This window comes from Vanessa tameamea, chromosome 13, assembly GCF_037043105.1.
Source record: "Vanessa tameamea isolate UH-Manoa-2023 chromosome 13, ilVanTame1 primary haplotype, whole genome shotgun sequence".
Lineage (NCBI taxonomy): Eukaryota > Metazoa > Arthropoda > Insecta > Lepidoptera > Nymphalidae > Vanessa > Vanessa tameamea.
Genome location: NC_087321.1, coordinates 10,274,776 through 10,291,704, shown reverse-complemented (window position 1 = coordinate 10,291,704; position 16,929 = coordinate 10,274,776). Strand labels below are relative to the sequence as shown.

Sequence of the window (16,929 nt, the reverse complement as noted above, 5' to 3'; positions counted from 1 at the left end):
ATTATCCAATCACGAATCACGAATAATTAAAAAGCCAACCAATCATAAAAGCAATTATATAAATGCCGCCAATCTATATCTAACAATAATATCTTGCACTCATATCAAAGTTACCCAGCGCGTCGTGCAGGCCCTTTGGGTGAGTACCACCTCCTCACCTGTACATCAATAATTCCAGTTTCAATAAATTTTGTATTGTTTTGTTTCAGTTTTAAAACGAGGGTAAGCCAATGTTACAGGCACAAGGGATATAACATTTTATATGCGACCTCTATTTCTTACAATGTCTATGGACGAATATTACCAAGTGATATAAAGTTACCCATTCCTTCGTCGGCCTTTCTAGAATAATAAAAAGTAATACCTACACTAAAGAAGGAAGCTTAAATTTTAGCCAAATACGTAGAAATGAGAAGACAAAATCAATATCAAAATATACTTTATTAAAGTATGAAAATATATCAAAATTAATAATTTGTCTGAATGTTTATTAGATATATTTTTTAAATTTAAAGCAGGTAGGCAGTTTAGCAAATGGGTCACCTGATATAAGTAGTAAGCTCCTCACGTAGATATTTGTACATATAAATATTGTGAAATAGGCTTATACAAGCACTTTAGAATCGTTATTTTAAAAGCTACCACCGGTTCGGAATGCAGATTCTACTGAATTAGATGAACCGGCAAGAAACTCAGTGGTTACTCTATTTCAACATTTGAAATACAAAGTTATTTTAGTTCAATACAATTATATATTTATATAATATATCCTATTTGGAAGTCAACAAGTATTTGCGCCACGCTTTTTTATCGTCTATTAAAATGTTGTATTGAATAATATGCCTTTTTTTACCAATGTAAATTTTTACAAATGATTTGAATTTATGAATCGGCAATTTTCGAAATATCTGCGGAATTGTATTATAGAAACGAATACCTTGCACCAATAAGGATTTATTGACTCTGCGGAGTCATCTACGTCGACATTATTATCATCATAATTTATAGAAGCAAGAAGATATTAGAAATGACAATTGCGTAATAAATTATTAAAATTGCGTAATAAAATTAATTATTATAATGGACATTACTTTCTATGTACGTTTGATTGAATAAAATTACACATATTCCATATACCAAGTAGTGACCGACACCTCATTTCGTAGTGTGCGTTAAAACCACAAAGCGATTCGCCGCAGGTGGTAGGCTAACGACCAGGTCATTACAGCTAAAAATCGCAAACACTAGAGCCGTCAGGAACACTACAAAGTAATTATACTGTTTCTTTTTTTTATTCCTCAAAGTCCTCTCTATAATTATGTAGAATAACTTCTAAATATATATTTCGCAAGATAAATAAAAAAAACATTAATATATTAGAAACAGTGGGTTCATTACCCGGCACTGTTGAGTTACATGCGCTTAATTTATTAAAATAATAAATAATCTCGTACAAAATAAACGTCACATGAAAATCTGCTAGTGTCCAATGAATATTATACCTCATATTAAATCTACCTATACGCGTTGGAGCAGGAATTTTTTCTAGATTTTTTCGTCATAATTATAGAGAGGACCTCTATTATTGAAACTATTTGTTTAATGATTGTCAAATGAATTGTTTAATGAAATATAAATAATCTCGTACAAAATAAACGTCACATGGAAATTGCTTGTGTCCAATGAAAATTCTACCTCATATTAAATCCACCAATCCGCGTTGAAGCAGGAGTATTTTTCGCATGAATAGATAGAAAATCAATAAACATGTAGATGGTACGCTCCTACCACTTCTGAATTCATTGTTCTGTACACCGTCATAACTTCTAGCCCGTTAACCGCGCTCATTCGCTACATTGTTATGACGATGAAAATAAATGTTCAAAACAATAAACTGGATAACATCAAGTACCTACTCTAGAGCGTGTTATTGTGACATAAAACAATAAAACTGTTTGTTTCTAATTAATATTCTAAATATCAATACAATTCTCTCATAATATATGTCACTGTAAAAGCTCGAACTAAGGTAAATCTTAAGATTTTCCAGTAAAACCTAGTTCAAGATTTTATATAAAATTTCCTTGAATTCAGTTTAGGGACTTACCTGTGAATGTGTAACAGACAGACATAGTAATTTTCTCATTCAATAATTATTGGTTTGTTGCGACCACTAGTTTATATAACTTATCATGATGTTTTCCTGACCTTCTTAGCCAGTATTTAACAAAACATACGAGTAAATAATAACTTTGATATGATATTATATGAAATTAATAGTTTGCCTAAATGTTTATTAGATATATTTTTCTATATTTTGCAGCTACGTACAATATGAAGTACGAAAAAAAAGACTTTATAGTATTAGTATGATAAATTGGTAGTCTAACATTCTCGTGCCGCGACAATCCCTTTCTAGTCGTGTCGTATAGGTCATGGGACTTACGATAGTGAGGTACTAAAGATATGCATGCATTTATATATAACCTACATAGTAAGCAAGTTTCCATGTCAAAATAAAATGATACTAAGAAAGGAAAAGTAACAGTAAATTATCACCTGTAAATATTCCACAGTTGGGCTAAGGCTTACTCTCCATGTAAGGAGAAGGTTTGGAGCTTAATCCAACACTGCTGCTCCAATGGTATGGTGGATAAACATGTGTCAGAATGTCATTAAAATTAGCCACATGCATGTTTCCTCACGGTTCACGGTTCCTCGTGAAAATTCAGCGGTGCTTACCTGGGTTTGAATCAACAATCATCGGTTAAGATTCTATTTATATAAGTATTATATATTAGATAAGTATTCTAACCACTCGGCTTATAAATGTTCTTCTCAGGTCCGAGGTGCTAAATTCCGAACCGGTGGTAGATTTTTGACAATCAATAAGCAAGTGTAAACAGTTCTATATTGAATAAAGATTTTTGACTTTGATAACAAGTATTTAAGAAAAAAACCGCCCGGTGCTTGGCCATACCGAGTAAAAAAATGAACCATCACTTAAGTATACATAAATTCGCTCCATTTTCATAATTATGCGTTCAACCGATGAAGGCACAAGCCACCTCGGAATCTGCGGTAGCGAACAAACGGCGCAAATATTTGCTATTCATTCAAAATTACATTTTTATACCATTCGCAGTTGAAACATTTAGATCTTGGAGTATTAGTACACTTGTACTAAACGTATAATACTCTATTGCCTTCTCTGGTTACAGGGTAGAGCTGGTTTATCGCCTAGACTCTGGAAAAAAGGAATTGCGATTAAATGAGAAAATGCCAATAGCGTTCTGACTAACCACGCGTTCATACATGTTTGTACGGTTATTTTCAATACAATTTTAATCAATATTCATTTAAATCTTCACTGTAAATATTCTATATCTTCTATATAAATGTGTGATGTGAAGCTTAAACCCCTGAATCGAATTAGATGAAATTTGTTATAGAGATAGACGTCCCGGTGACGGAGGCTACTTGTTTCAATTGAAGCCGTAAAATGGGGGGTGACGGTTTGCGTACTATAGTTTAAGTTTTATAAATTTCACGCGTATAAACGCGTAGTTTCGGCTAGTTCTTGTGTAAAGAAAATTGTCATTAATAAGATTAAAAAGTATTTTTTATGCGTGCGACAGACTGTCGTCATGAATGAGTGTAAACCACTTATTATTGCATCGTAAAAGCTATCGTGTCAACATTGATCATTACGCTCCCAAGGTCTAAGCGTTATATTTTTTTTTTTTTTTGTAATAAAATTTATAGCAGAATCGATAACGACCAATCGCTCGTGAAATAATATGAATATAATAATATGTCCTATGTCATGAAATTACTTTAGCATATATATTTATAATTTCTCTACAGACGCTCTATCCGTGACATAGTTACATCATAATATTTATGATTTTTATATTAAATTATGTTATTTATTTTTGTCTGCGTTTTATTGTCAGGCAACATCACAATCTGAATTTTTGGATTGCAAATTTATGTCGAAAAGTTTGCACTGAACTCTACGAAGGTGACTTTTCATTGACTCTGAGCTGATCTTTGATGAGTAATTTTAGTTTATTACTTATCGTGTAATTCTATATTCATCAGCCGATCTGGATAGTAGTAGTAGAGGCCGGTTTGTTCATAATCTGGTCATCTTTATTATGAATCGTCATTTTTGGATTGTAATCCAGAAGATCCTTAATGCTAGACTTCAGCATAATTATAAATATGAAATTCGAAAGACTATTTATACCGAGGAGTATGTACGACTTTTTTTTTATGTTATAGGGGGCAAACTAGCAGGAGGCTCACCTGATGGAAAGTGATTACCACCGCCCATGGACATCTGCAACACCAGGGGGTTGCAGATGCGTTCATTATAGCGTCCCATATTTACTACAGGCTGTGTGCATCCTCTAATTATGAGTAGCTTAGAGGAATTCCGCCACGATGCTTAAATGCGGGTCGGTGACGTGACATTTGCCAGATTTTCATTCGATACATGAAATTTTCCTCTTCGGTAAAATACACATAAATTAACAAATTGAAACTTAGTGGTACTGCTTGGTCGCACTACTCACTTAAGATTCACGTGGACCTAACCACTTGGCCATCTGGTTTACAGATTCGTTTTAAAACTTTTCCGTTTTAAATTACCGTTATTATTTATCATAACGATATGCGCATATTATATTCAATAATGAAATGTCGAAATCTATTACTGACATCGAAATATTTCACGGCCCACATTAAAAAAAAACTTACTAAACACTTTTCGGAATACACTTTTTAGTTTGATTCCAAAATTTATATCAAACTTCCTAAATTTACCAGCTTTGAATAAAATTTATGAATGTACTTTCTTTCTTCTTAATATTATATAATTCTAATTTAATTTTATACGTTGATGTTTATACATATAATTGAATGTACCATTTTAAATAAATAAATAATATAAAAAATAGCGATACCATTGACAGAACTTAGAATCTCTATTCGTGAAAATAACGAGAATCAAATTAAGACTTGGTGCAATTATTGAATACAAATTGATTTCTAAAAAATCTTCTCGTAAATATATTCTACAAAACATTATCAAGGAATACCTTTCATATTCATCTCATGTCTCACTCTCACTCAAAATTTCAAATATTAAAACATTTATCACTTTATATATAAGAATTATTTCTAAGAAAACTAGGTAAAGCCCTTGTTACTTAGTAATACGATTACTTATAAGCCTTTTAATCGAAGCTAAATTTTCTTCAATGTCATTTTCAAAGCTATTTGGGTGAGGTGCGGCCCACCGGTGAGCAGAAATAATGTGTAAACAAATTTGATCTTTATATCGCTGATTATATGGATCAAATTTATTTAAATCAACCTGTTAATACTTTGAATCGTTTGTCAACTGCAATCAGAATGAAAAATGGTTATTTTTATAATAACTTTTCCATATTAACGTTCATGCAATGCACCGCTTGACGTTTTTCTTTTCAACATCATACAGTAAAATTACTCTTTAAGAACAAACTCGATAGTCATCGTAGAACAAGATCGTAGATGCCGGATATAGATATGCGACATTAACTATTAAAATTATAATATTTAAAGGATAAACGAATCATAATAGCGTATGACCGTAAGTCGATTTACAACATTTAGCGAGTGAGATATTAGTAAACCTTCGAGATAAAATACATTTGAATTTAATTTAATTATGTAAAATCTTATTTAAATATTTTACTTGGTGGTAAGACTCGGTGCAAGCCCGTTTAGGTAGGTCTTCCACCACCAAACAGTAATAGTAAGTATTTTTGTGTTCTGGTTTGAAAGGTGCGTGTGAACACGGTAACTACAGGCTTGAGGGTCGTAGCATCTTCATTCCAGTGTCTGTGCCTTTGGGCAGTGGTGAACAGTTACCACCAAGTCGACCAATTGCCCTTTCATTTAACTGTCATAAAAAAAAGAATAACAAAAGTTTAAATAAAACTGTATATAAAATTGAGAGACAAAGAGAAAGAAAGGGAAAAGTTCGCCTGGAGGGGGGGGGCGTAACGCTTTTTCCTTACTTCTTTATTTCTGCTAGTTCTTTGTACTTTAAGCCGCACAAAACAACATCGGTCGAAAATATTAAGATTTTGATTTTGTCCATAACGATTATTACTGCCACCTTTAAAGTTTGTGTATCTCTGTTCCAATTTAAAGAATATGTTCGCTGGGATATTTAAAAGTACCTAGAAGGGACATAACATTTAAAATTCTACAGTTGGCAGCTATTTAGGCCGTTGGTCCTGCGCTTGAATTCATTCTGGTCTTGCCAGATTTGTTTAATATTATAGAGTTAGGTAAAATAATACCTAATTACGTTAATTATAGTTGCACACAATATTAAACAATAATTATATTCTTATAATAATTATTGAGCCGAGATGGCTCAGTGGTTGAAATGCATGCATCTTAACCGATGATTACGGGTTCAAACCCGGGCAAGCACCACTGAATTTTCATGTGCTTTATTTGTGTTAATAAGGAAACCTGCATGTGTCTAATTTCAACGAAATTCTTCCACATTTGTATCCACTAACCCGCATTGGAGCGGTGTAGTGGAATTTGCTCCAAATCTTCTCCTCAATGGGAGAGGATGCCTTAACTCAGCAGTGGGAAATGTGCAGGCTGTAAATGTAAAAAAAAATGTATATTCTTATACCAATAATTATTTCGTATATATGTGGCCAAGATTGATCAGAAAGATGTCAATCTACCAACCTCGTCAAGGTTTGAACATTGAACTCTTTACCAATAATATATCTATATGAAATTAATTTGCTCAGACCTTCCTCCACGACCTTAGTATTTTAGGTCATTGTAGCAATTTACTGCTTGAACAATAGTTTCTGCAGAGTTTCTTTGTGCCCGCTAACGTAATTTTCATTCATAAGGCTACAATAATAACTTAAGGCTATTACAATCTCTTTACGAGGCAGAAATAACTCGTAAATCTGAAGTTACTCATAACTTAGAAAGAATCAAAACGAATTATCGTATAAAGGATCCGTTTTAAGTTAAAGTTCGGTTTCTTATTCAAGTTTACATTTTCTCATTGAAACACTTGTAATTGTCGTATACCTTTCATCTTTACCTCAATATCCGTTAGTCGTAGCAAAGATGTTGTCAATTTTACTATCCGTAAGCGAAACGATTAGTTATTGGAATATAGTGACCGGGCGTAAGTAGCATTGCTTTATTTATAATTTATCACTTATATTGGAATAGGTTTATTTATATCAAATAAGTGATATTGGTATATTAAAAAGGTTTTAACGTCGAATGAAATTGAACGCGTCATTTTTTTTTTAATACCTAACTGATTTGACTAATGTACACGCCTGATGTGACTAAGCACCACACTACCTGACTGTCCTTACAAAGTCCTATTGATACTTCAAATTAAATTTGCGCGAAAAAACTTTAATAAAGACCCGATTACCGCGACGATAAATAAATGTCGCTAACAACAAAAAATAAATTATTTTTTATAATCATTATTTGTTTTTCCTTGTATAAACGCCGCTAAATGGTCGATTTAGTCGTTAAACGTCATATTAACACGCAACGCATTACAAGAGAGGTTTCATATTTGCTGTTTTAAAAAACATACATACGATTTCTTGTACATTACCTCTGGATAACAGCCCGTATGTCACCAACTGCTTCGTATAACGCTTCCTGTTCTGTTCAGAAGAATGATTTAAAGCTAAACTATTGCCCTGCTGGTTGGTAAAATACATGTGTTGCCTCCGCTAAGCCGCGATGGCCCAGTGGTTAGAATGCATGCATCTTAACTAATGATCTGTCATGCACCAGTAAATTTTCATGCGTACGGTATCGACGTCATTACATATGGATTTTAACTACTGATTTTCCTTATACCATAATTAATTTCTTTATATTTTGTCAAAATAATCACCCTTAAATTAATCAAAATATATTTTATTAAAGTATACTTTTAGTTGGACACGCATATTATCTTGGATATTAGAATCGTCATTTTAAAGATAAAATTACAATTTACCACAGTTTCGAATTGTAGATTGTATCTAGAAAAACCGACAAGAAAGTTAGTAAATATTCTTATTCACCAATTAATTATATTTATCCTCTATGAAAATCAAACTATACAAAACATTCAAACTCTCGCTCTAAATGGTTATGTAATAAAAAATAGGAGCCTATTGTTCATGTCGACTTTTTTTATTTAAAAGAATAATATCAGTGTAATAACTTCATGAATAGAAATCTAGAAATAACTGTACACCCCCGATGTAATTTCTCGCTTCGCTAACGAAACTAGTCAGACCTTTCTCAAGCGGACCGAGTAATTTCTTAGCAATCGCGTATATTATGAGTATGACTGACTCGTTACGCAAATATATTCATTTTGTCAGATCTCATTATATTTAAGAAAAGGTTTTGAATTAAATGTCCATTGTTTGATAAATTAATATATAATTGTATATATAAATATCATCAAATTTTAAACTGCTAGATATTAAAAACCATTTATATTTTATGTTTCCATCGTAGGTCTCATTAAGATGAACTTATGAGGGCTATGATGATCTAGAGGTTCTGTGTTCGAAACCTGAGTCCTACACCCTGGATCGAGCCTGCTGCTGCTGCCTTAGGAAGCACGTAAGCCGTAGGTCCTGCTCCTGAACTTTTTCCACTAGTGTTGGTTTCGCCGTTTTATCGAGCTAGGAAAATTAAGGAATAGAGATTGCACACATAATAAAAACTTTATTCATAAAAGAGATATTGAAATTATTAAAACATAATAGTACAAAGATAAGTTTATGGAATTAAATTCCAATCAGGTTTTCGCGTACACGCGTACACTAAAATATCACGTTTGCCATGCCTATTGCTAAGAATTGTTTGATGAGTTCCAATTGTAAGAGTAGAAGGAGACGTTACCACGTATCTCATGTGTGGTATTCTGTAAGATCTCACTTCGTATCACACTCGTAAAATGTTGAAAAACCGATGGTATGCTAGTGTAACGCGTGTATCCATTGAATTTTCATAATCCACGATCACGTTCTGCTGTGAATTTCGAGTTCTCGATTCTGTTAAAATTACTGACAGAAAATCTCTTCAGTTCACTGTTACTGATTGGTTTTTTGTCAATATTACAAATAATACACCAAAGTAGTTATTTAATCCATTAATTTTCAAACTTCTATACAATTACGTCTTTATTTAATACACATATATTTATTAAATAAATTGACGAACGGGCAAATAGACCACCTTGTATTAAATGGTCATCATCCCCATAGACGTCAACGCTGTAAGTAATATTAACCATTCCTTATATTGTCAATACGCCTACATTAGGAAGTAAGATGTTATGTCCCTTGTACCTATAATTACACTGACTCACTCGCCCTTCCAACCAGGACACAACATTACAAAGGTATTAGTGGTAGATATAACCAGTCGTACAGTATTAAATTAAAAAATTAAAACAGGAACTTTAGACGATCACATCAAAGGAGTCACGGAACTCTAACTCCGAAGTTAAGTTGGTAAAGGACAATAAACCATTGTCCTTTACCAAGTAGCTTGTTAGTACCCAGCGGATATTCAGCCGGAACATGTGTATTTAGGTCACTCATACACACGAGCCCACCAAATCAATAAGCACTATGTTGTTCATCCTAACACTTCTTACTTTAAGCGCTTGATAATGTTAACTTTATCGATTCGTAAGACATTCCATTTTGTTATGAAATAAGTAAGGGGATTGGCAAATAGTCTACCTGACCCCGCCTATAGACATTGGTGCCGTTACTAATTGAAGACCCAGCTTCAAGTAAATAGGAACGTCAAATAATTAACAATATTTAATATAGTTTACAATATTTATTTTTCCAGCTTTTATTACAATCATCCATTATCTTCCGCCTTTCAGCCCAGATTTAAAATTCCCATGTCAAATTCAAAAATATTCTGTGATTGAATATAACTCAATAGCTAAAAGCTATACAATCTTAAATGATTATTTATAAATATTTTATATAAAGTAATTTATAGGCTTACATAATATTAATCATTCCAAAGCGCCAACAATATTGGGAACTGAGTTATTATGTCCCATCTGCCTGTAGTTACACTAGCTCACTCACCCTTCAAACCGTACACAACAATACAAAATGTTTTGCTTGGCGGTAGCGTATATGAGTAGGTTGTACCTACCTAGACCATCTTACACAAAGTCCTACCGCCTAGCTAAGCTTAGCCAATAATCTATAATTAATAACTCTTAGATCTATTGAATAGCCTGTTGGAATTCAGATCAGACATGCTCTGAGAAGACTTAGTTTCTCATTAAAACAATAAATTGTTGAATTGGTAACCGTAAAGCACGCAAGCACTTTCATCGTCTCAGGTCGTTTCGGATTTTCTATCCAACATTAAGAGAAAGAGTACTCCTTGAAAGAGATAGAGAGTCTGCCTGTATTCACACATTTAGTGCTCTACTGTAATATAACCTTCCCGATTAGCTTTTCTTCTATTATAATGGTCACCGTGATCGAAAATCACCAGGAAATCATAATTAAGAATAACCTTGTTATTGTAATATTGTCCCCGAGAATGGAAGCTATTGAGTATCAAGGATTACCATGACTGAGACACATTGGCAGACACAAGGCTATGACCATAACATTAAAGATACGCTAACTGTTGGGTCTACGTAATGACTAACTGCTCCACGTGTTAAGCGTTACACATCCCAAGTTAGTTGTAGCTTCATTTTATTTCGTCTTAACCTTTGCTAATAATTGGGCTCCGATATCTTGTAATTAAGACGTGCAAACAAACACACTCTTCAAAATTAAATTTCCGTTTCTTTGTTATATGTTACTTAAAAATATATATTAACTAGTTGTTGCCCGCGGCTTCGTTTGCGTTTTAGGGGTTGGTCGTCAGCTGTTTATTATACAAAGAATATCTAGCCTATGTCTTTCCTTGTGGTTCCAGCTTGCTTCTCTCTAAATTCGGTCCAGTGGTTTGACCAAGAAAAAGTGAGACACAGATAGAGTTACTTTCACGTTTATAAAAATTGCATAAATGACAAGGTTTCAAAAAACGAATTTACACAATTGTATCAAACAACTTAACACTGTATCGGAATATACATTCTAACCACGAAAGTGACTTAAAAACAGTTCTTGCAAATATTCAATTATTTCATAACGTATAATTCTTAATTATAAACAATACAAAATATCAACAATGATAACAACATTATCATCTTAATGAATATGTAAGAAATAATATGCCATTTATATAAATGAAAGTACAATTGCTGCTTAAACGAATGTATTGGAATCTAATTAGTAGTAAATAACCAATTCTTAGAGTACGATACGTGACCCACCCAAAACGAACTGCACGATCGACATGCCTCTATTGCATGCCACGGAACTATACACTTTGGAACAGTTCTTTATTTGATAATCACGATAAGTCACTATACATCACCAAGTACCTTTACGTAAAAGGCATAGATTTAAAATTGGACATTTATATTAAGTAACGAAACTGGAATGTCGTAATTAGAATTTTAATGCGTTAACATAATTTGCTCTCGCGAGCAACAAAAGTAAAGAGAAATTAACATACAATTATAATGTTCTAGGAAGTTTTGAACAGTAATTAAATCGTATGAGTGTCCGTTAAATTTCTATCTTCGTAAGCTACAAATGAGAACATTTCGAAACGAAGCAATTGCTTTAAAAATTTTAATAATATACATTAAACCTATTGAAAATTATTACTTGGTAGGGGGGTTTGTGCAAGCCCGTCTGGGTAGGTACCACCCTCTCATACATTCTATCGCCACACATTAATACTAAGTATTGTTGTGTTATGGTTTTAAGGGTAAGTGAGCCAGAGTACCTACAGGTACAAGGGGCATAACATCTTAGTTCCCAAGGTTAAAATGAGGAATGATTAATATTTCTTACAGCACCAATGTCCTTGAGCAATGGTGAACACTTCCGTCCACCATAATACAGGTATTAAATAAAACTAAGTTTTTACTATGATATGTGCTACGGTTGTCTTATATTGGAGAAGAACATATCACGAACAAATACACAGACTATAAAATGTTCTACTTGCTCGTCCGTATAAAGAACCGTTTCATTCAAAGTTACATCAATAAAGGTACAATTAAATCAATGCGAAATTATAAAGATAGGTACTTATGCCCAGTCACTATATCTCATGAACAAATCGTTTTACTTACGGATAGTAAGATTTACCATCGGCTCACTACTTAAGGATCACGCTACGAATAACGGATAGTAGAGTAAATTTATAATGATGAGAGATACGAGTGATTCAATAAGAATATGTAAACAATAATTAGACAATCTACAATCCATAAGTTTTGGGTTTTTTAATTATGTAACCGAACTCAAAACAGGTCCATTATACGATAATTCGGTTTGATTAATTCTAAGTTATGTGTATATTCTGCAATTATGTCCACTGTGGCTGTGATTACCGCGTAATAATAATTAATAAATTAGTAAATTAATTATATTTTAACCGGTTTCGTATTAGTTTAAATATACTATATAGATTATTTTTACTATATAGGATTGAAAAATCGAATACACTTTGTTTTTTATATAATACTACGTGTCGCACAGCTTCGCTTGCGTTTTAGGGGTTAGTTGTCAGTTATAAAAAGCGTATTTCTTGGTTTTCGAACTTGCTCATACCATGTTTAATCAAAATAGGTTCAGTGATGCGGCCGTGAGCGCGTCATAAATAGACAGAGTTACATTCGCCTTTATAATATTAGTAAAGATTGTTCTATCTGTAATCTGTTTCGCAAAATCTTAAATATACATATGTCATTTTAATTCTGCATTCATCTCTGTAGGGTAAGTGTAACGCTCTCTTTTAGATTCAATTAAAAGTAAATGAAACAACTCGTTTCAACTAGTTCCTTCTAACAAATTTTATATTCTCTTCGCGTACGACCGGCACGCTCGACCTTGCGAGTTCTCTATCCATAAAAATATGACTTTAAATCACAATTAATGCAATATTTCCCTTGCCGTAGCTTCAATAAAAAAAAATATTTCTCTAATATATTCAACCTTTGTATAAAAATGTAGTCTATCTATACTTATAAAACTATCTATCTAACAGTTAGGACGAACGATTAAAACTAAATCTAGAAATAATTTGTAAACTTTATCGTTTTTAAATATACTATATTGTGTACTAGTGGTGGGAACAATAAGGGTCTTCTTAGACTTTTAGATTAGAAAATCCTAAAAGAAAACAAAAAGTTTTTTTCTGGCTGCGAAAATTATACCCGTTTTTTCTCTTCTATAATATGCATTTATTATACATATAAACCTTCATCTTGAATCGCTATATCTATTGATGAAAACCACATTTTTTTTAATAGGTGGGTAAGGGCCCCGGTGCATAGAAAAATAATCGGGCCCTCACTCCCTCTTTCCATTCCCGTTTTAACTTATCCCCCTTCAAAATTATAGATAGGAAAAAAAACTTATGAGGCAAGTCGAGGTTTTCTAGCTTCAGGAGCCGGCGGGGTGATTGACCCGCTCTTTTCAACGCTTAGGTTAGAGAGTCCCCTGAGCTCCGGGGCCCTGGTGCACTACCATGCACGCCACTGATTAAAATCTGTTGCGTAGTTTAAAAGATCTAAGCTTGAAGACGGCGGGAAGCGACATAGTATAAACTATGTCATAGATTTACTCAATTGTTATGTAACACGTTGACAAAATATACCTGTTTTTAGCAGAGCACTGTCATCTGAAATACACGTTTTTACCCAGTTCGAGGACAATAGGATTTTTTGTACTCTTTTTTTTCTGTCCTGTCCTTCCATAAAACGTATTTTTTCCTATGCACACGAAAAACTAATTAAGTTTTATGAAATAAATTTAATCCATTTTGATGAGATCGGATGCCTTGACGACTTATTTTTTTAATATTTAATCGTTAAAGTTTTAAAGTAAATAATTACTAAGAATTATTACTATAGTATTCAAGGTCATCAATGAATGCTTATTGAAAATGAATGAATTGACTTTGCAGTATCGGAAAGTGAAATATATATTATTTCACATCTAGACAGTCTTAGATGTTTTAAATCTTATTAAACAATAAAATTCATACGATAATTTTTTATATTAGAATTTTTATTTTTCTAAATAGCGCCCGTTTTAAACAAAAAACAATAAGATTTAACTATTGTATGTTTTGACACTACACATAACAAACTTGTACACTCATTTATGATCTTAAAATAATCAAGGAGTATATAAAAAAATATATTTCTATTTCCAACGAACCAAATCAGGTGTAAACGTATTTTTAAAATAAATGAGTTAAGTTATATTTTTCGTAATATTAAAATTTGTACCAGTAACACTTAATTTCATTATAAACGTATGGTAAACTCTTAAATGTACACATGTATGTATGTATAAATATTTTGATTACATATATATCAATATTAAATATAAACATGAATATTTTACAATAATAAATATATTTCGGATATTTTCCGTTATAATAAAAAATAACTTTCATAAAAATCGTATTCGTTCTGCAGAAGCTTACGCGAATTTTGCACGGCTTTGAACCTATATGTCACTGGGGCTGATAGCAATTAGACATCAAAATATATGTCCAATAATATAATGATAGTAATTAATTGATTAATATTATCAGGGTGTGGTCGGTAGAGCGTCAATACACTTCGAAGAATTCTCCGACCAACCTGTAGAGTCGCAGATGCGGGGGCGGTCCCAACCTGTTACACTCTGAACTAAAAACCCAATTACATAAATATAATATATCAATTGATGTTCAAATAACAAACAAAAACACACTCACCCTTCGCATAACACGCAGGGAAAATGATGAAGCCTTCATGTTTATTTTTTGAACGAAACACACACTTTAAAAATATATAACTACTTACGCACTTTTAATTTATATTAGTATTTTTATATAATTATTTATATGCGAATAAGCAAACACTGAGCTAAGGACTATTTAATATATTAAAAAATATTTAATTCAGTTTTACATCCGGACAATAATATAACCTACAAAATATATATCAATGTCAGTATTATTTATATGTAAAATATTTTCTATAGTGAGAACGAGCGACGCTCCGGACGGTATATTCGCGACTGATTGCTTACCCTCTGAAAGCGGGGTGAAAAGGACACATGATTTGTTTCAGATAAAACACCCTAAGTACCGCCAAGTCCATTGGAATTACGACTCTATACCTAAACGTTAGAATTGATATTTATTTGTGGAAAAAATAAAACTTTTGAAGGATATCTAGCGCGATCTCGCTTTTGCCTACGTCTGGTTGGACGGAACGGAGAGATACAGGATGAATTGAATTTATATGCTCACCACAGAACGTTCCTATTAGAATGTTATACTCGGAAATTTTCCATGAAAACGAATACATTACTGCTGCAGTTATGGTAAAATTAACCTTGACATATAAGCTAGGTAATGGAAATTAAATTTATGGTTATATCTGTTTTGAAAATTGTTATTGAAATCGTATTTTCGAAGTATTGCCGTCATTAGACCATCGCGGGAAAGGATTGTGTATCGCAGATCATTTAAGCTGCATTGAATATAAATATTTAAGAATGTGAAGTTTATTTTTATGTCGTATAAAATTTGTATTATAATTTTATATACTTTGACTTCTTGTTATGAATACATAAATTGCGGACATTTTAAATATAAAAATCGATCATACGTCATGTTCTCAAAGTTTTAATATTTTTTTTTACCTCGAATTGAAACTCTCATCATCATCATCTCATTGAATCTCACAGTATTATCAAAAGCAATCAATCAACAGTATTATCAAAAAAAATTGCTCAAGAGCTGATGATAATTTCCGATGGACTGACATTAGCTCCCTGAGAATGAGGAGGTTCTACTGTGGGACGCTACATACGTCGACACGCTGGACCGCGATGGACGCAGCCGTCGCGAAACAAGTTAAAGCGAACAAACGATCCAAATATTCGTTTCGTAATCCAAATCATGCCATTATCCCATTTGTAGTTAAAATACTTGGACCTTGGAGTAGGAGTGAAAAAACCTTCCCTTATTGGGTCCACTGGTGAAAGGAGGTTGTTTTTTTGCCCCGAGGAATTGCGTTTCAATGGGGAAATGCCGCTATTTTTGCCACCATTCTACACGCTCACGGTGTACAGTTACTGTTTATAATTTTTGTTTGTACATAGTTAAGGCCTTATTGTACATAAAGATTGCTTATTAATTTTCCATAGCTAACCTTCGCTTAGAAAAACAATTGAAGCTTTACACTACCATTATAATATAATGTAATTTAATGCCTTAAAATATGTTCTTTAGCTGTGAAAAAAAAAAAATTACTGTAACCACATTCCACATTGAACTACTATGAAAAACATTTTTTTTTTCTTAAAAATGGGAGACGAAGATTGACAACGAACGTAAATGCAGACACATAAACATGCTTCTAAAAATAAAACATTTAATGTGAATATTTGAATATTTGAAAAAAATTCTTACAAACTCCTTACTAATTAATAAAGTACATTACATATTTTAAACTTAGACAAGGAAATCGTTTCAATATTACAAATACGAGTATAGATCTAATCACTCACGAAAACGTTATTACAAATAAAGTACAGACAACAAAACAAAAACAAATTAGATTATATTTTTATCATTTTATCGTGGATCGCCTTTGTGAGTGAATATATCTATATATACATATGCCAAACTCCTATGTTCTTGATTCTACTTTAGAATTGCAAATAGCATACG

The 16,929-nt window shown here is 32.5% G+C and overlaps 1 protein-coding gene across 2 annotated transcripts in view; it reads right to left on the bottom strand.

The window, feature by feature from the left end:
• Nucleotides 1-15,037, bottom strand: part of LOC113396502 (calmodulin-A-like) — a 224,856-nt gene extending 209,819 nt beyond the window's left edge. The window contains exon 1 of one of the 2 annotated variants that reach the window (XM_026634465.2): nucleotides 14,962-15,037. In XM_026634465.2, coding sequence (XP_026490250.1) covers nucleotides 14,962-15,000 — 39 coding nt within the window. In that variant the 5' untranslated portion in view covers nucleotides 15,001-15,037. The remainder of the gene's footprint in view (nucleotides 1-14,961) is intronic. The other variant, XM_064216766.1, reaches the window with a different exon arrangement.
• Nucleotides 15,038-16,929: the final 1,892 nt, after the last annotated feature.